Below are 21,949 nucleotides of genomic sequence, written 5' to 3' on the forward strand. Positions count from 1 at the left end.
ATAGAAAACCTAAATGGAAAAAAAGCAAGACTATATTCCCATCAGCATTTGTATTTGAAAACATTCTCCAGTCTAGGAGCAGTCCAAATCCTGAACTTCTTAGATGTTATCTTAGGTAAATAGACTAGAATTCAAGAAGCAGGACTCCTGTTTCTACAGCTCGCTTCCTCCACTGAGTGTGCCAATGAGCTGCACCTGCCAACTTTGGTTGCCTGCAGGTAATTCTGTATCAGATTACCAATCTGATTATTGTAATTTAAGGATTGTGACCATTTTTCTTGAATTCACTCAGTGTGCAAATCTGAGTTTTTAAGAATAAAAATGATATTGGTTTTATGCAATTCTATAAACTTCCTGAGAACAGGAGAAAAATACTAATTTTGTTGATGCTGTAAATTTACATTTATTGCAGCACAACTGCTTTATAAATCTTTATTAGGAAATTAAAACTAATCAAAGAATGAGAGAGAGGGTAAATGTTAAATGGTGGGCAGGCTATAGTGAAATTGAGTGGTGCCACACACTGAGGGACTATTACTATTTAGACTTTATTAAATACAAATTTGGGCTAGAGAACAGAGAATCAAGAATAAGGGGACAAGGGAAATACAAATCAAAACCACAATGAGATATCACATTATAACAGTTAGAATGGCTAAAATGAACAAGACAGGAAATAACAAATGTTGGCGAGGATGTGGAGAAAGAGGAACCCTCTTACACTGTTGGTGGGAATGCGAACTGGTAAAGCCACTCTGGAAAACAGTATGGAGGTTCCTAAAGAAGTTAAAAATATAGCTACCCTATGACCAAGCAACTGCACTACTGGGCATTCACCCCAAAGATACAGATGTAGTGAAAAGAAGGGGCACCTACACCCCAATGTTCATAGCAGCAATGTCCACAATAGCCAAACTGTAGAAGGAGCCAAGATGTCCTTCAACAGAAGAATGGATAAAGAAGATTTGGTTCATATATACAATGGAATATTACTCAGCCATCAGAAAGGATGAATACCCACCATTTACATCAATGTGGATGGAACGCAAGGGTATTATGCTAAGTGAAATAAGTCAATCAGAGAAAGACAATTATCATATGGTTTCACTCATATATGGAATATAAGAAATAGCACAGAGGATCATAGAGGAAGGGAGGGAAAACTGAATGGGAAGAAATCAGAGAGGGAGACAAACCATGAGAGACTTTTGACTTTGGGAAAAAAACTGAGGGTTGGTGGAGGGGAGGTGGATCGAGGAGATAGGGCAACTGGGTGATGGTCATTAAGGAGGGCATGTGATATGATGAGCACTGGGTGCTATATGCAACTAATGAATCAATGAACACTACATCAAAACTAAAGATGTACTTATATGTTGGCTAATTGAATTTAAATTTAAAAAAAAATAAGGGGACAAAATAAAAGTAGAAAATTACTGTTTATGGAAAATAATAGAAATAATGGAGAAGTGAAGAAGAAATAAGGTTGAAGAGAGGTTATACAGGCTTCATGTTACAAAACAGAAACAAAAAGTCATGTAGATATTAAAACTGAAGTAAAGCTTAAAATAGTGCTACTAAACTGGAAGATCATAAATATATAGCTTGTCCAAAAACATTTATTGATGTGCGTTCAATGAAAATTCCATTTACCCACACCATAAATGAATATTCTCAATATTGTGATTATCAAAATATGATGATAAAAATGATGACAATTTTGAATATTTGCCATGTGTCAGATACTTCCCCTCTGTTATCTTGATACTATTTTACAATAAGAAACAGAGGATTAAATATCTTGCCTGTTTGTATTCCAGAACGCATGTCCTAGAGCCAGCTCCCACAGGCTTCTGAGAACTGTCTATAGACTACACTTCCCAGAGCTGCCATTGGCAGCTGTTTGGGGGCAGTTGAAATTAAACATGGTGGGGATATTTAAACTATGAAAATTGGCAAACACTTCAGATCAGGGATTTCCCCCCCCGAGCCAGATGACCATGTAGCATATCATTGCAGTGACTGTTTCCCACTGGGACAGACTGCCTCTGACAGACATTCTCACAATTCTGAAGTTTGTTTTTTTTTTAATCCCTTAGATTCTTGACATAGCAGAATCAGAAGAGAACATTGAAGGCTTAAGTCAGTTGGGTGTCTATACTAGAAATAAAATTATGACGGCTCAATATGAATGTTACCAAAAAATTATGCAAGACCCTATTCAACAAACAGAAGGTAAACATGACTTTTTAATTTTAAATGCATTTGATATATTTTTAAAAGAAAACTACTCCACTACATCATTTATGGGTTCCTTAGGTCCATTACTAAAAATGGGTTAGTTGTTAGCTTTCCTGACATGTGTGCATTATTAATTATATTTGAGCATTTTATGACATAACTTATCTTGCTTCTTTTAAAAAATTCTAATAAAAGTATGTGTAACAGGAATATTTTTAGTAACATTTTTTATGGTACAAAGATATTTAAAATATCAAATGTGTGTCTTGAATTAAATTGGTGGCTGTTGATCTTCAGTTTATGTAATTTGTATTTCTTTTTTTCACAAGCTGCTTGATAGGAGTTTGCACAATAAAATTATAATTTTTTTGTATAATGTGCTTTGCATAATACATTTAGTAGCAATGCTAATGAAGTCTAAGTGCTTCTGTTTCTATTAAGATATTCTTTAGATATTTTCGTAACATTACTGAGGGACTGCTAAATGCCAGATGTCTGCCTTGATTCTGAAGATACACAGAGGAGTAGCACAATTAGAGTTGCCAGATTTAACAAAAACAAAATCACAAATCAAAACCAAAACCAGGCCCTGTATTTTATCTGACAACACTAAAGACAGGGTATATCTTCAAAATAGAAAATGCAAAACTCACAACAAAACATAGCAAAATGTAAAGACTTTTGATATTTCTAAATTATCAGTGGAAAGAAAGATCCTAAATTTTTTGGAAAAATATTGGATGGTATAATATATAATGCTTCTTATATAAACAAAATGCTAAAAGTAGGGTATTATTAATATTTATAACGGACAAAATGAACTTGCTTGTGAGGAAAAAAGTGATCTTCCCACGCTGGGCAACTTTTAGAATCTTAATGAACAATTCTTCTTAAGGAAGAATCTACTGAACAATATAATTTGCTTATCTTTTGAGAAGTATTTAGATGTATCTATCCAAACATTTTTATTATGAGGAATTTATTCAGTTAAAAATCTCTTTGAAATATACAGACAATGACAAACTATCTGATATTATGTCAATAGGGTCTAAATTATCAAGTACATGAATTGTATACAAATTCTGTGTTAATCCATCTGGCTTCTCACTTTATTCCATTAAAATCTAAGTGTTATGAGCTTAAAATGATTGAATTAACCCCTTCCAGATCATGTAGATATATGTAAAAATAGGCTTCAAATCTAATTGTCAAACAACAGGAATATCTTTATGAGATAATTTTGTGATAAAATAATTTTAGAATCACTGCATAATCAATCTTCATGTTGAAGCTTCATGACAGACTTTGTAATTTAAATACTCTAGAAAGTCTTGCAATAAAGAACTGTCGTTATTTTAACATTGTGCTTCCCCCATTTTTTTTTTAAGATTTTATTTATTTATTTGACAGAGAGACACAGCGAGAAAGGGAACACAAGCAGGGGGAGTGGGAGAGGGAGAAGCAGGCTTCCCGCTGAGCAGGGAGCCCGACGCGGAAGCTCGATCCCAGGACCCTGGGATAATGACCTGAGCTGAAGGCAGACGCTTAACCGACTGAGCCACCCAGGCACCCCACAAATCTTTTGACCATAGAAACTCTTTAATGGAATACCTATTCCTGTCTCGCTCAAATGCCATATAACACAGTTGAAAGTTTCTGACCTTCTAATCTATCATACTGCCAGTGTTGTCATTAATTAGATAGAATCTTTTGGACCAGTGATAAGGACTTGTTTGAGATGCTTTCTCTGATAGGCCACAAAATACATTTTATTTAGTAATATATGAATGCAGACTATTTAAATAAGTGTTTGAAAAATCACAGGAGGAAAAAACTGAGATGATCTGAGTTCTTTTTTTAATGAGAATTATTTATACTTTCAGGCCAGTATTTTCCTACTCCTGTGAAGGTTAGATTGATTCTGAGATTGTGGCACAAATCTGTTATAAATAATAAACATCTCATACAACAGTCGGGCTTCTATCTATGAGTGCTTGCCTGACAAGGTGGAAAATTATTTTCTTTGATTATAGACTGTTACAACATTGGAACACTGGTCATTTTATTTCTCTATGCCTTTAAAAAAACATATTTTTTCATGTAAGAGGTACTCTCTCTTCAGGTTGGTTAAAGGAAACTGTGAGAATGTTAAACACTCTACTTCATTTGAAAAGTAAAGGAAGGCAAGTAAGAGCTAGAATTTGGTAGAGGGGTTTAAATATCTGTTAGGGTCAATGTAGTGAAATGGGAAATGTTGGAGTGTCCATTTTTTTTCCAGAAAATACTAACACCTTGCCCTAAGAACACAATTTCTAAGATAACACATTTTCTATATTCCCATATTTTTTTAAAATTTTAAGCATAGGGACACTAAGTAACTACCACCTTTATGGTTAAGGACAACCAGCAAAGACCATTTAATTTATTGAATGAATGGCTACCTTTGAGAATTGAAATTAAAGTTAAACTTTTAAATATACTCTTATAGATATTTCTAAATTGAATTTTGCAGTTATTCCAATAATTACTTGGTGAAAATTTAAGTAATAGCTATAGCTTTTATAAGATGTCTTCATTTTCAGTCGGTGGTCTGTATTTCACGTCAGTATGAACCCACCAGTAAGACTTTACATCTTCAGGTATAACTAGAGGGACTAGTAATCACTGATCTTTACTCTCCCCTTCAGGCATTTACTGCAACAGAACCTGGGATGGGTGGTTATGCTGGAATGATGTTGCCGCCGGAACCGAGTCAATACAGCATTGCCCTGATTACTTTCAGGACTTCGACCCATCAGGTAAAAGCAGAAATGTATATACAGATCTGCTTGATATTAAATAAACCCTAAGTTAACTAAATTACCATTTTCTTCTTTCCTTTTCCTTTTTAATTTTAAAGAAAAAGTTACAAAGATCTGTGACCAAGATGGAAACTGGTTTAGACATCCAGAAAGCAACCGAACATGGACAAATTATACCCAGTGTAATGTTAACACACAGGAGAAAGTGAAGGTATGGAATACATATAAACGGAAATGTAATTGATACTGTTTAAAAAGTCAGTTGCTAATACAGTATTGGAGAAAATTTGCTTTGTGTTCTATTCTATTGTAAAGTCTTTTCATAATATACTTTGAGAAAAACAACGGAGAAAAATCTTTGTGGAAATAATCATTCATTCTGTCATGACGTTGAGGAAGCAATCCTGTTAGATAATACTGTATTTACAAGTCAATGTGTCAGTAATGGAGTTTCAGATTTCCCAAAGAAAAACATACTTTAAAAGTATAAGAAAAGGGAACATTTCACTGGTACTGGAATTTTGAGAAATAAGTTCAGGAATTGTGCTCAAGTAAACAAGGGAAGCCCAGCAGGGTTTAAACAGCTCTCTCTGTCCCTCAACAGAAGGCTGTCCTTCCGACTGGATGCTAGGTTATTCTCGCTCACATTCCCACTTTTAGCACCATACATTAAAGTCAAGGTTAGTCACAGTTTGTCACAACAATTAAGCTTTTATAGAAAGTGCCTGCATATATTTGCACATGGGGGAACACAGAGGAAGTTTGTCAGTGATTGAAACTGAGTCCTGAAATCTGACTTCCACTTCCTGCTCTTTACCAGCTAGATGCCCTCAGGCAAGCTATAACCCCTCTCTGTATAAAATGAAGATAACAATAAACCCACCCTCAAGGTTTTCATAAGGATTGACTTAATACAAGAAAAAACCTTAGAAAACTATAGGCATAAAATAAGCACTTGATAACTGTCAGCTATCATTATAATTATAAATCATGTATTCTTTGCTTATTCAGAGAAGGGTTTAAAGAGAATTATAAAAATACACAATAAAATGGTAAATTACAAATAGATGGAATACAGAAAAATAAAAAAATCAAAGCAGATCAGAGGCTCCTATAATTACTATATTGAGATTTGTCTTAGAGTTTCAAATTGTCAAAGGAAAAAGAAAAACCCAGTAGGAAAGAAAGCCTTACCTAAAGAAAACACACAAAAATAATTACATAGCATTTGATTTAATGTGCACAAAGTGATAGAGTGAAAATTGTCAATATCTTTCAAAATATAAAGTGCTAATTTCATATATTACACAACCTAGATCAATAAAATTATTCCTTCCTATCATATGACTTCTAATTTCTTTTTTTTTTAAGATTTTATTTATTTATTTGAGAGAGAGAATGAGAGAGAGTGAGAGAGCACATGAGAGGGGGGAGGGTCAGAGGGAGAAGCAGGCTCCCTGCAGAGCAGGGAGCCTGATGCAGGACTTGATCCCTGGACTCCAGGATCATGACCTGAGCCGAAGGCAGCTGCTTAACCAACGGAGCCACCCAGGCGCCCTGACTTCTAATTTCTTAATAAAAAGGGCATATAATTTATAAATTTTGATGTCACTTTATAAATTTGCATATACTCTTCATTCCAGATGTAACAAATATCTAATGCAAGCTAAATGGTAAGGCTATCAGAGCACATATTTTTAAAAATACAATTTATTCTATTGATTTGAGCTTATACACATGGAGAATTATATTACTGATATGAGCCTTACTTGTTTTTTTATCCACACAAATTGTAGACTGCACTGAATTTGTTCTACCTGACTATAATTGGACATGGATTATCTATTGCTTCACTGCTTATCTCGCTTGGCATATTCTTTTATTTCAAGTAAGTACATGTAAAATATTTTTTAATTTACAAGTTGTCATTGGTGAATGCAGTGCCATGTGCATGTTTGTCATGTGCTGATAAAATATATGAAATATAGATGACATAACATTTAAAATAAATTGAATGTTTAAAATAATTTGAAATATATTGAACTTATCTTGACTTTGTAAAATATATAGAGCAGAGATTTGTGAAAATCTGAAACTCAACTTTACAAAATTAGTAGACATATTAAAACGAAGTCATGTAGTGCGAAGAGAGCCAAAATCATTATGTAAATCCATCTGTATTTGTTTTAGAAACTGTCAAATATTATAGGCTTTTTTAATTGAATTTTCAACTTTTAGGTCAATATTTGTGTCAGTATACATGGTACATTACAGAAACTGGTATTTTGTGTGAATAATGGCAATGGAATTTAATATATATTATTAAATCTAATAATTTAAATATATTATGGTTAGATTACTTTTCTTGTTTGGGAGGTCATCATTAATATAGTTAACTTATATTTTGAATTTTACTGGAAATTTACTTCCTTTTTTTGGGAGGGAGAGTCAACTCCAATTTCTGGATTTAACCAATCAACAAGTGATGTTTTAAATTAATGGGAAGGAAATTCCAAAACGTGCATACAATATTTTACTCATTAACATGGTTTTCATAATTTTGATCACCACCAATAATTACAGAATGCAGTGTGAAGAGTGAGTAGCTGTATTTCATTGTATCTTCATTACGATTGTCATTATCTTCCTCCTCTTCCTCCTCTTCCTCCTCCTCCTCTTTCTTCTTCAACAATTGTCTTGGAACATTAGCAGCTTCAGAATCAGCTAGAGTAGTAGTATATCACAATAATCCAAACCCGGAAATTATCAGGCAGCTGGATGTTAGATACATATGTAACTAGAGCACCAGCTTTGGCCCACAGTCCATCAAATATTCAGAGTATATCGAATAATATATGAACCAACCAACCAACCATTGTCTCTCATGGCTTCAAAATCACAGGATCTAGAGATTGCATCAGAATTGCTGTTTTTGGAAACCTGTGCCTTTTTAAACAACTTCAAGATCAGTTACTTTGAGGAATCCACATAAGTACTTTTTAATGGCACTTTTGATTTATAACATTATCTAGGTACCATTAGAAAGTGACTTTAAAAAACTCCCCTCTGAATAAAGCTAATTAAGCATTTGTATACATTTTTTAGATTTGACATATTTTCTTTAGTAAATTATGTAAAAATGTATCAAAGTCAGTTGAAAAGAATTTTTATCCTAAAATATGGAAAACATTTCTTAAGGAATTAAATTTACTATACTATATTTTGCAACAAGTTATCAAAAGTTTCTTGCTCAAAACAAGTTGCCAGTTCTCAGTCAATGCCTTTAGTTATGTCATATCAGTTGCTTATATATAACTTAAAACTTCATGACTTTACTCTTAAATATATTCTCTCCTTACACAAGATTTTTGAATAAATACTGTCTCTGGAGTAGGAAAAACTTTATTATGATTGTATAATAGATTAAAAATATCTGTTCTAAAAAATAGAAAATAAACCATTTTCCAAAGTAATAATTTTTATTTATTTCTTAATTTTTTTAAAGATTTCAAATATTTTTTTGAGAGAGAGAGTGAGAGAGAGAGAGAGAGAAAGAAAGCATGAGCAGGGGGAAGGGTAGAGGGAGAGGGAGAGGGAGAAGCAGACTCCCAGCTGAACAGGGAGTCCACAGGACTCTGGGATCATGACCTGAGCTGAAGGCAGATGCTTAACCGACTGAGCAACTCAGGCACCCAAAGTGAAATTTTTTTTTTTTTTAAAGATTTTATTTATTTATTTGACAGAGAGAGACAATGCGAGAGAGGGAACACAAGCAGGGGGAGTGGGAGAGGGAGAAGCAGGCTTCCCGCCGAGCAGGGAGCCCGATGTGGGACTTGATCCCAGGACCCTGGGATCATGACCTGAGCTGAAGGCAGACGCTTAACGACTGAGCCACCCAGGCGCCCCCAAAGTGAAAATTTTTAAATAAAGTCCGCTGGTCCATAGTGATATATAATTTATGCTAATTGACAAAGTGAAGCAATGTTGCTGATGCTAACAAACTTATTGGTAAAATAGGGCAATGAAAATTAGTTAATATTTAGTGACTTTAAAAACACAAAATGAAATTAAAATTTCAAGTCTCATTTAGTATAATAAAATGACTAAACAGTTTCACAAGGATATAGTTCATTTCTTATTCATGAAGACAGAATCTTTACAATTTAAAAATACAAATTGTCTAAATTTGAAAATAGAACTCTCTTGGCTCTTAGAACTAAATAATGCAATTAATTGCCATTAAATTTATGCAGTACTCCTAGAACTCAGATTTTTAGTTCATGAAAATTACATATCTACCACACTGTACATACCATACAAAAACACAGAGAGAATTAATTTAAATGTAACTAATATTAGCTAAGTTTCTTTTTCTTAACATGAAAATTCCTACAACTATGACTGACTATAAAGATCAGCCTCTATCCTAAAGGCATAAAATAGAAATAATAAGAGTTGTTTAATACTATTTCACAAATCTTGGGGAAAAGTTACAAGTTTTAACTATTTCTAACCTCAGGAAAAAGACTTAATTAAAAACAAACTATAATCTTGAGAAACAAGACTTGCCCTTAAATTTGCAATACTTTTTAAAAAATCAAGAACAATTTAAGCATGTTACTTAAATAAAGGAAAGAAATATATACACCTGTAATTTTAAGATCCTATTGAGCACCTGTAACTTTAATATCCTACTAAGCAATTTCTTACATTTTTGCAGTTTATTTCATATTCATTTGTTTTTACTGTTTTGTTATATACAAAGTGTGTTAACTATTTTTATAATTTAGTATTATATAATTCTTTCCATGTACCTAAAGAGTTTTTAAAACTCTTTAGTTTATTATTTAGTCATTTAATTTGCTAAATAATATTTCATTTAGTAAGTCGACAAAGGTTTATTAAATTATTCCTCTATTTTTGAGCACTAATATTACTTCCAATTTTTCCTATTAATAAAAAACACTGCAATGGACATTTTCAGACATAACTTTTCCCATATTTCACACTATTTTTTTAGGCTACATTCCCAGAGACTTGGGATTTCTTGGTCAAAGGGTATATGTCTTTTTATGGCTCTTGAAATACATCATCTTTTTTTAAATTATTGTTATGTTAATCACCATACATTACATCATTAGTTTTTGATGTAGTGTTCCATGCTTCATTGTTTGCATATAACACCCAGTGCTCCACACAGTACGTGCCCTCTTTAGTACCCATCACCAGGCTAACCCATCTCCCCATCCCCCTCCCCTCTAGAACCCTCAGTTTGTTTCTCAGAGTCCATAGTCTCTCATGGTTCATCTCCCCCTCCGATTTCCCCCGCTTCCTTCTTCCCCTCCTGCTATCTTCTTCTTCTTCTTCTTTTTTTTTTTCTTAACATATATTGCATTATTTGTTTCAGAGGTACATATCTGTGATTCAACAGTCTTGCACAATTCACAGCACTCACAATAGCACATACCCTCCCCAATGTCTATCACACAGCCACCCCATCCCTCCCACGCCCCACCACTCCAGCTACCCTCAGTTTGTTTCCTGAGATTAAGAATTCCTCATATCAGTGAGGTCATATGATACATGTCTTTCTCTGACTGACTTATTTCGCTCAGCATAATACTCTCCAGTTCCATCCACGTCATTGCAAATGACAAGATTTCATTCCTTTTGATGGCTGCACAATGCCCACAATAGCCAAATTATGGAAAGAGCCAAGATGTCCATCAACAGATGAATGGATAAAGAAGATGTGTTATTTATATACAATGGAATATTATGCAGCCATGAAATACATCATCTTAAAAATGTCTCAAAGTCAACATGTCTGAAACAAATCCATAGCATGTACCTCCTCCTAAGCGAAGCAGTTTTTCTTCCAGAGTGACCCATCTTTGAGAATACTACTACCAGCCATCTAGTTGAATTAGGAGCAATCTGTGGCATCTTCTCAATTTTCTTCCCTGTCCTTCTTCCTCAGACTCTGTGGATTTAGCCTTGCAACAGCCCTCCAATCTATGCATTTTTTTTTTCATTTCTACTGCCACCACCATCACCCTAGTGTTATCTAGCCTCAATAAATCCCCTTCACCACCTTCATTCAATTCTAAACAATGCAGACAGAATATTTTCAAAGCTTTAGATCAAATACAGGTATGATTTTGTCATCCTTTGCTTTAAAAATCTTAAACTTTCTACTGTAATTTATATAAAATCAAAATCATTAATGTATCCTATAATTGAATATCTTGCCTATCCTCCCACCCCAGCCTACTTAAATGTATTCAACTTTCAGATCTGAACTGTAGCATCAGTTCCTCAGTGAAATCTTCCCAAGTTCCTTATTGTAACATTACTAAAACGCAACTAGTTACAGTGGACACGGAGTAAATTTTTAATTACCATTTTAGGAGACCGACCACCTATCACTGTAGATTTAAAACTAATACAACTGAGACCCTCTAGATTAAATAATCTCTTTTTATTTTCCACATAACAAGTCAAAATGTACAAGCACGTTAAATATCTGAATGACATGAAGTTAAGCAGCATAGCAATTACATTGCATGCCAAAATCAGAAGTCAAAAAGAGAATAATAGTCCCCTAGTATACAAAGTCCTAGGGTTCCAAACAAGTTTGAATTTAGCAAGGATGTAAATAAAGTCCCGCACTAATTCTATAAAGTCAGATGTAAAATTAACAAAGCTTCTTCATGAAAGAATCTGTGACTTAACTGAGCAAATGCTTGCTGTGAACTAATGAGGCAGCAGTGGGACTGCCTAGTGAAAACAATGCTACAAGCCAGAATATACCAGTAAATGCAAAGTATTAAATTCCAAATCTCTAATCAGACCAGTCCTTTACTCTGGCACTATGGACTGACTTTGTAAGAGGAAAAGGGGATGTTAAAAGATTTGGCTTATCACACAGTGAAGCAATTGAAGAAAATAATGTCCACTGATCACAGAGTCAAGGTACTAAAAATGTTAAACCAGAAAAAGACAAAATATAGGGGCATAATAGATGACTTCAAATCCAAATGACTGTAATTGGGAATAGAATTTATATAATAACATAAAAAAATTTGGCTCTATTAAAAAATATAAACAATTCTGACAGCTAAACAAAACAGAATGAACCACCAATTGACCAACTGACCTTCCTGTCACTCAAGACAGAAATTAGATGTCAATTTATCAGGAATTTTGAAATGGGGGATTCCCATACTGGGTTAGTTCATAGCTAGTCCTAATGTTCTGTAATGCTATTTCCAAACCCAAGTCTATGAATGAGCAGTAATTTAGTAAAGAGAATTAGAATGAAAGAATTAGTATTTTTTACATCAAAATACATAATTTCAGTATCAGGGAAGTTAGCATTTGTGAAAGTATTTTGCAAGCTAAGAGCAATCTACACAGAAAAACTTTATTATTGATTAGGTATTTCAAGAATATCTGGTTCAGTATTTTTATATCTGTATTTAGGTATGTTTTATTTAAAAATGCAAACACTATTCAATCAATACAAGTAATTTTAATTTTTGTTTGAAGTCTTAAAATTTAAAACTTTAGAATCTATTTCCTCTATGAAAAAACATTTTTTAAAATTGGAATTATGTATATATATGCAAAGTACTTTAGCTTTAAAGATAGAATCTATAGACTCATACCTCATTTTATTTTATTTTATTATTTTTAATTTTTTAAAAAGATTTTTATTTATTTATTTTAGAGAGAGACAGTGTGAGTGGGGAGAGGAGTGGAAGGGGAGGGAGTGGGTTGGGGAAAGAATCTCAAGCAGACTCTATGCTGAGTGCAAAGCCCTCCACTGGGCTCCATTCCACAACCCCAAATCATGACATGAATCAACACCTAGTCAGGTGCTCAACTGACTGAGCCACCCAGGCCCCCCACATACCGCATTTTAAAAGAGAAGCTAGAAATTTCTTGTTGCCCCAAATATTGTCCTCATATTTCAATATAAATAGGCCTTATCTTTTTCAGAAAGAAAGCTAGTTTTTTAATTGAGATTACTATATGCAATAAATCCATGTATCTATTATTTGCTAAAATTTCCATGCTTTTATAAATGATATCTAGCATGCTACATGGGCAAAATTTTGTTAAAGCAAATGAGTGTCTTGCCGATATATGGAATTTGGCCTCTACGTTAAAGAAAAATTAAGGTTTTCAATTAATTACATTGCTTAAACTTTATGCAGAAATTACAATTAACTGTTCATTCTCTAGTGAACTTAAAAAAATCTTTAATGGTGATTTACCATGAGAAACGTTAGTGGATAGTGTCATACAGTAATTAAAACTATGGGATATATTCAAATCTTGCCATCACCACTTACTAATAGTGTGGATTTAGCTTGATTCTGCTTTTCAATAAGTCTCAGTTTCCTTATAACGAGTCATAATGTTGTTTAAAATACTGGGCAAAGAAGACTTACATAGTACCTGGCATATAGCAATCTCTCAATAAAGGGTAAAAAAGAGGTTCTACTTGCGTCATTGGACAGTATCCATCATGTAGGCACAGAGACCGCGCCCACTATCTCATCACCTAATGTTACCCCTGTCTAATAGTAATACAAAGTGGAAAAAAAAAAAAAAAAGCTGTGGCGGTACCAAGAGCTACGGGAAGACAGAGGAAGGAAAGACTCATTCTGACTCAGAATCAGAAGATTCCTAAAGCGATAATCTCACTGAAATAGGGGTTAAATGATGTGTAAAATTTCAATAGGTAAAAATTGTAAGCCACAGCCAATGAAGAGATTACCTAGTCCAACACCTAATTCTCTTTATGTTCTAAGTAATTAACCAAGTTATCCACACTTCCTCTCAATCTGTGTTCTTTCTGCTTGGTTTAGTAATTTTATTTGACTTTAATTGTCATTTAAAAATGGAGCACTTGAACAGAAAGAAATAAAACTACAAATTAATTTTTTTAATTATACATTCTCAGGCTTTATGTAAAACATGAAAAACCCTCTTCAAGTTAAGACCCAGGTATAGCATTCGAAATCCTTTTTTATATGTCTAGACATCCTGACTCACAGAGAGTGCTTAAGAGTATGTTTTCTAGACAGGCACCTTTGGTCTCAGGTACCACCTCTGTCATTCGCCTGCTCTGAGGCAACTTCTTTCGTTTCTGTAAACCTCAATTTCACATCTTAGTCTATCGATATCTATATCATAGATTTGGCATAAGGACTAACATAGTATATATTCAGTGTTAAGTGGAATGTCTAACTTGGAAACGTTGTCTATTATTGGCATAGTTATCACTTTTTCTTATTAGTCCATTAAAATATTTTTACAGAAACATTTAGCCCTGATAGGCACACTATATCAGTAGGCACTTTAAAAACAAAATTAAAGAGGGGCGCCTGGGTGGCTCAGTCATTAAGCGTCTGCCTTTGGCTCAGGTCATGATCCCAGGGCCCGGGATCGAGCCCCGCATCGGGCTCCCTGCTCAGCGGGAAGCCTGCTTCTCCCTCTGCCCCTCCCCCTGCTTGTGTTCCCTCTCTCGTTGTGTCTCTCTCTGTCAAATAAATAAATAAAATCTTTAAAAAAATTTTTTAAAACAAAATTAAAGAACGTAATTTTTAGTATTGTATGTATCAAATTTATAAAGAAATTGTTTTAATGTTCAGGTAGAAAAATAAGTAAACAGTGAATGAAAAATTTTATAAACAACTTAGTAGTATAATTATATCAGAAAAAAATTATGCTTAAGTAAATTAGTCAAAAATAATAAAACTTTTTATGCCCACAAGATACCATCTAGCTTACTCAGTACTTGAAACCATATTAAAGAATTTGTAGCCTTTGATTTTAAGACACTTCTACTATATACTCCTCAAAACTATCTACCAAAACAGTAAAACCACCATCTCCTAAAAACAACCACCCACTGAACAGCAAGTAATGGAAAGAACATCACAAAGTTAGTTCCGTGAGAGCACCAATCATCTCTCTTTTTTTTTTTTAACACATTCCAGGGCTTATAAGGCCTTGCTCATAGTAGGCACTTATTATATTTTTGAGGAATGGAAGGCATGAAGTGATTTGGAAGCTTATTTCTAAGACTGACTTTCCCATGACTTATCTATGACCTTGGACAAGTCCCTTAAGTTTGTCTGTTCTTTGTTGTCTCCATCAACAAAGAAAGGCATTAGAGTAAGACTCCTTAAAATTCTAATTAGTAGGAGAATCTGTGTAAAACAATATAGGATGCTCTGTAAGTAGATTGAGGGTAGACCAAGACCACTTCAGAAAATAGTGAATTGAATGGTTAATAAAGCACGTTCAAATAATCAAGAGCACCAGAAATTTTAGCTTTCTTCCCACCAACCTGGAAACATCCTATAGGAGTTGATGTTTTACATGAAATCATTGTGTACTGAAAAGCTACCAATATCTTTTTCCTGCTTCTTACCCCAGTTCCTCATACTGTAGTCTCTCTTGCTTAGTCTTCGGTAGAGGTAACATTTTTTGTTTTCTGTTAATTCAGGGTTACTGACCCATCCTAATAAAAGCCAAGAACCAAACAAAAAAGTTGATTTAGGGTGCTGTTTGTTATTTTTATTTAGAGAGAGAAAAGAAAAAGTCTCCTACTCATCCATGCTTTAAATTAGAAACAGAGAACTCAAAACACTATTTACCAGATATACTTCAGTTTTATATTAGAGCCAATTAAAGGAAAGAATCAGAGTGGGAGATAAAAAGAAAGGGAACCGAAAGGGAGGGGAACAGAGAGAGCTTTGGGATTTGCCAAGCCCTAAGAGGCAGTGACTCTTACTCATAATGATCCTTAGAAAAACAAAGCACAACCCTTTAGATAAAAAAAATAAATAAACTTTACCAGAATTAGTTATAAATTATATTTTAATTACTGTTTAAAATTTGAGAGCATAGCAAATCTTGTTTTTACTTTCAACCCAGATAAAGGGCTCTATCTTCTTGCACATAAAAGAGCACATATAACATCTGCCTTGTATGGGGAAAAAAATGGTTCTTTTTATTTTTTGACAACTTAATTTTGCTGATCTTTCAGACACTGATTCCAAGTAATTTCAAAGCCAAGTTGCACATTTGCAACTATATAGACAATGATGTAATTTCTAGGTAGTTGAGATAAAGTCCTAAATAAAATCCAGCAAAAAATCTATCCAGTTGATAGGATAAACTTTCTTAATAAAATAATCCTTTAATGCGTGTATTTCTACTTTTCAGGACAAGTGATCCAAATCTCACCTTTTTTCTTAGATCATATATGAATATATTCAATCAATATTGTGAACACTTATCTCAATTCCAGTTTCTTCATATATCTCTTGAACTAGAACAAAGTATAGTTTTTCTTCTTTAAGCTATGAATTTTCTCCTGAAAACTGTTCATGATTCACTCTTCAAATCAATTTTAAACAAAGCTAACTATTTAAAGAAATCCTACATAGGAATACGGAGAACAAAAAGCCTTACTCTACAAACCATATCCTGATGTTTTTATTTTGGCAAATTAGAACTTTCACTTATATAAGTTGTTTAAAACCTGGCAAATATGCCCCATCAGAGGTTTGACAATGGCTGAGTTCAGAAATAGTCATCAAGTGGTCTCTGAATAGCATAGCTCTCAGTGCCTACCCAGGATCATCCTGGTTTTCTCAACTCTTTGGTACATTTCACTCATTGTAAGTTTGTTATGCAGTATGGTTTTAAGACATATTTTATTCTGCTTTATGTATCCCAGGGTTCCTTCAGCTTAACATTGAATATTGGTTAATTAACCATAGTTTTTCATGTAATATTTTATTAGATCATACTCAGTCTATTTCCAAATTAATGAATTTTGATCAATGTGCTGAAAAATCCATCCCCCATAAACTGAACACGGTGAGGACTGAAAAGTCTTGGTTGGAAAGCTTTGGATAAGAACAGAGTAGTACAAGAATTAATGGATTTACTCTAACAAAAACCAGTTCCACTATAATATAATTGCTATTACTGGTTTATGGAGAAGAGTCCCAGGTATGGAATTATAAAGTAAATAACTGAATTAAAGATTTTGGACTTATTTTAAACAGAAAATTTATTATTTAAAGCTATAACTGAATGTTAAAGATCACATATTTCTGTTAATATTTTTGATAAATATGCAACTTCTTTATAAGTGTAATCTATTTTGCTCGAGCAGGTTGAAACATAAGTGCTATTTAAGCATAACTAAATTTTCATGGGAATAGAATGACAAATCATTTTAAGAAAACAAATGATCCATTGCTTGAGGTTAAAACGATAGTCATTTGAATGGATTAAAATTTCATGATTTGAAATAGAGAACATAAATAATATAACATTTCCCTCCTCAAAGTCATAATATATTTTGCAATTTGGTTTTCTACTCTTATGGGCATAGTTTATTTGGTTAGACTGTATCCACAAATATGACTATATAATAGGAGAAAGCCAAGTAAACTCTCCAAAGTGTAGCATCTTTTTAGTAGTTAGGAAAAACAAAAACCAGACATGACTGGATAGTATGCTGCTAACATTTGCTAATAGAACATTAAAATGTAACACAAATGAGTATGAGCTTCAGAATCAAAAAGTCTTTTAGTAAATTATGCTCTTTAATTTTCTTCATCTTAGAATAGGAAAAAAAAAAACAACGTGGAGTCTTGCCTTATGCATTTATTCACATTGTTCTTCATGCCCTGTAAAAACTCTAAGCTTAATTTTTTTTGTGGGGGGGGAACTCTGACTCAGGGTAACTTCTTAATCTGCTTGAAATGCTTTTCTCCCCTATCTGCTCCTGTTTCAGTTCTATCTTGAGTCTCCCCTCACTCTGGCCACAGTCTTTATCTATTTCTTAATCCTATTTTCATTTCTAAAAAGTATATAACACTATCAGGAATTATGTGATGTAATTTATGTATTTACCCTCTATTGTTACATGAATGACATCTATATTATTCAGAAGTGTTTCCTCAAAATCTAGAAATAGTGCACAATATATTACTTATGCATCAGTAAATAGTTATGTGATTAAATAAATATTAAGAGACAAAAGCCTTACATTTTCTTAAAATTCAACATGCAAATTCAACAGATCACTTAATAGGTTTGTAATCTCGAGCAACTTAAATTCCATTTTATTAAAGGATAATGACACTTCAAGGGGTTATTATAAGACATAATGAATGTGAAGTACTTATCTCTGTGTCTGCGATATTCTAAAAGCTCAGTATATGGTGGCAGCTACTATTATGAATTTTATCTCTAAAATTTGGGGGAGTGTAAGAATCACAGGCATTCAGAAAACCTGATTATTTCTTCTCTTGGTTTCCTGTCCATTAGTAGACCAGGAAGAGCTCTTGCATGGGGCAGCCCACACATGAGAGAAAACCATTTGGCCACACAAAATGTGCCCATCTATTCCTTATGCAGCCCATATTCATATGTTACCTTAAATGAGGAGCCGTGAAAGGCAGGGACAAGGGAGAAGGGAGCATGATGGAGTAAAAGCAACCATTTCCCTTCAGAAGGACATCCATTGATCACCTTGCTTGAAACACTCTTGTGCTCTTTCTAATCTGACCAAATGGATCACCATCAGCCTCCAAAGAGAGCTGTTGATAGAGGTTATATCCGCCTTGTGTCATACCTAGCCAGGTGAATCCATCAACTCAGTGCTCCCTTCAGTAGACAGAAGATAGCCATACTGCTTTTCCTTTTAATATATTTATTGCTTTCGGCCCACTTTTTTTGGCAGTGTTCCAATTGGCATGAGCTTTCCTCCCAGATACATGGTTAGTGTTTTCTTGGGAAAAGAGCTAAGCATTAAGAAATTAAATTAAATACACTAGCATAAGAAAGCAGTACTTTGTTGCCTGTGCAGTTCTTATATTGCTTGTATTTCCTCTTTTTGTTACTAGTTTTGCTCAGGATTAGTGTTGAGTGAAAGTAGTTTGGAAATTTCTATCTCCAGTCAAAACCAAATGGGAAACAAAGGCAAGTATTTCGTTCATACTGTGGCAGAACTTTGACTATGGAGCAGCATAATACTTGGGGCCGGTATGGGGCACCTGGGTGGCAGTCGGTTAAGCATCTTACTCTTGATTTCGACTCGGGGCATGATCTCAGGGTGGTGAGTCTGAGCCCTCTGTTGGGCTCCGTGCTCAGTGGGGAGTCTGCCTGAGATTGTCTCTCTCTGTCTCTCCCCCCAACATGTGCTTACCTGGTCTCTCTCAAATAAATAAATAAATCTTTAATATTTGGGGTCTGTATGATAATGAAAGTGGTAATTTGGAGACAACTCTGGGAAGGATGAAAGTCCTTGGGAGCTAATTCAGGTGGCTTGATCTATTGCTCTCCATCACAGAAAATTGTCTTTCTAATGCTAAATTCTTTTGCTTTGTAACAAAAAGATGGCAATTCAGGGCGCCTGGGTGGCTCAGTCGTTAAGCGTCTGCCTTCGGCTCAGGTCATGATCTCAGGGTCCTGGGATCGGGCCCTGCATCGCGCTCCCTGCTGGGTGGGAAGCCTGTTTCTCCCTTACCCACTCCCTCTGCTTGTGTTCCTTCTCTCACTGTGTCTCTCTCTGTCAAATAAATAAAATCTTTAAAAAAAAAAAAGATGGCAATTCAGTGTTTCATTGTACTACTTAAAATATGGGCAGTTTTAGATTACTAAGGTGAACCTTGATGCTATTTTATTATTTGTGGGAGAAAATCCTTAGAGAACTTGATTAAAATCAGCCATATGATAACTAGGTTAAAAAAAATAAGAGCTAACTTAACATGGGTGAGATATTATGTTAAGCACTAGACCTGATTAATCTCACTTCACCTTACAGGCAATCCTACGAAGTACTATTGTTATTGCTATTTTACAGATGCAGAAACTAAGGATTAGAGTTCTTAAATAACTTGCCCAAAGTCATAGTGTCAGGAGGTAACATAGTCCAGATTCACTCTCAGGCCAGGTTTCAAAACCCACTTTCAAGTATGTGTATAGACTGGATGCTACCTACTCCTAATTGTTCCAAAAGAGAACTGAAAGACATAGGTACCTTATACATGAAGAATAATGGTTTGTTGACATGCTTACATTAACTGCCTCTACTACTCTGCTTGTCAAATTGCATACTGAAAAAGTATCCTAAAATAATTATATGTAAAAATATGAAATGGAAACAATCTAAACCCACAAACCACATTTTCTATTCTGTGGTTATGCTCAGATAGAAAGGGATATTATAACTTATAAAGAAAGCAGAGAGTTTTTTGTAAAACATTCTCCAAGAGTATAAAACAATTGTTTTAGTATTTTGAGTAAAATAAGCACATTTTAAAACTTAGAGTAGGTGAAACTGGTTTCAGGTTAACATTTGAAAAAATACCTGGATATTTTTAGGGTTAACAAACCAATGTGTTTACCAAGTACGTATTTTGGTTTCCATTTACCAATTGATTTTATTCATACTGATGAACTTACATGTGTTAATGAATATGTTTAGAGAAAACAATATGCTTCACTAGAAAAATTTAAGCATCTTTACCACTAGACATTGATAGAAAACGTATGTCAGACAGCATCTGTCTGCATTTAAGTTGCACAGAATCTGGAGGAAGAAATGGAAGAAACTCCTCCCATAGGCTAATATTATAGATAGTTGGACATATTTACATAACACAAAGTGAATTTATTTTGCAATGGTTCAGTTCAACAGAACAATATGAACAGCTAAACTGGATATCAGGGTTTCCAAAGCAGAAGTCTTTGGTTTGAATTATATAGGGTGGATTATCTATGTTGACCATATTTTGTAAAACACTCAAAATAAGCTTTATGTCTCTGTTTTGAAATGATTTCATGTAACCTCCTAAGTATTTGTTTGGTTTTTATATTAAATATTTTATTTGTAATAGGATTTCATTTTATTATTTCAAAATTTTGCCCATAATATGGCATTATTTTGGTTCTCAAAGGGGAAAATGCAATATATCCATTTATCACAGAGTAAGAGAGTAAGAAGCAATTTCTTTTTTGCTGGTGGACTCACAATAACTACATCTTTTTAGGTCATTTTTAGGTCCTTAACTTTCAAACCAGATTGAGGTGTGAGCAGTCATCAGAAAAAGTGGGAATTCTGAGGAACAGAAATATACACTATCATAGAGGAGAAAGGGAAGTTTAAGTGCACACAAAGAAAATTAAAATTGTTTTCAACTAACTACAGTTAGCATTTCATTTTACTTATTTTTAATCTTTGCACATGTGAATATTACAAACACCAATAGTCATAATATAAGTGCTACTCATTTTGCATTCCTTAGCTCATCTTTAGGCTCTTCTATCATGAATTGCTATTTTTAAAAGCCTTATTTAGTGTTTGTTTTCCTTCATTCCAATTTACTCTTTACAAACATTTCTTATTTGCTGTTTAAGCAAACTCTCCCAGTGTTTTGGTCATAATTTTAAAACTATGAAATTTTGTTGTTTATATATTATGTCTTAACCAATGAACCTAAATATAAGTGTGTTCAGCAGAAAAGGGCAAAATATCCCAGCTAAGGAAAACATTTTTTATTTTTCCCATGGTGGTAGCTGAGTTATTCAAATACTGTTATGAAAAAAGTACATATTTGCTTGGGTAGGCAGTTTTCCCCTAGACAATAGTTGGCACTCCACAGACACAGAGTAAGCTCAAGGAAGGCATTTAAAACTAAGACCATGTAGACAAATTTTATATGTTCATAATGTGAAGAGTGACCAATTATAAAAAAACAAACCATTCATGATACAAATGATCTGAAAAGAATATTCTTTACTAAACCTCTTCTCACATTCATTAATTTTGTTTGATCCCTGCCTGCCTCTCACACCTCTCA

The 21,949-nt window shown here is 33.8% G+C and overlaps 1 protein-coding gene across 1 annotated transcript in view; it reads left to right on the forward strand.

Annotated features, from left to right (window-relative positions):
* Positions 1–21,949, forward strand: part of CALCRL (calcitonin receptor like receptor) — a 97,300-nt gene that overhangs the window by 56,763 nt on the left and 18,588 nt on the right. Inside the window, exons 5-8 of the mRNA XM_035007571.1 lie at positions 2,100–2,235; positions 4,929–5,039; positions 5,141–5,253; positions 6,839–6,930. Of these exons, the coding sequence (XP_034863462.1) occupies positions 2,100–2,235; positions 4,929–5,039; positions 5,141–5,253; positions 6,839–6,930 (452 nt within the window). The remainder of the gene's footprint in view (positions 1–2,099; positions 2,236–4,928; positions 5,040–5,140; positions 5,254–6,838; positions 6,931–21,949) is intronic.

The sequence above is a fragment of the Mirounga leonina genome, unplaced genomic scaffold, assembly GCF_011800145.1.
Source record: "Mirounga leonina isolate KUSES-001 unplaced genomic scaffold, KU_Mleo_1.0 Mir_151, whole genome shotgun sequence".
Classification (NCBI taxonomy): Eukaryota; Metazoa; Chordata; class Mammalia; order Carnivora; family Phocidae; genus Mirounga; species Mirounga leonina.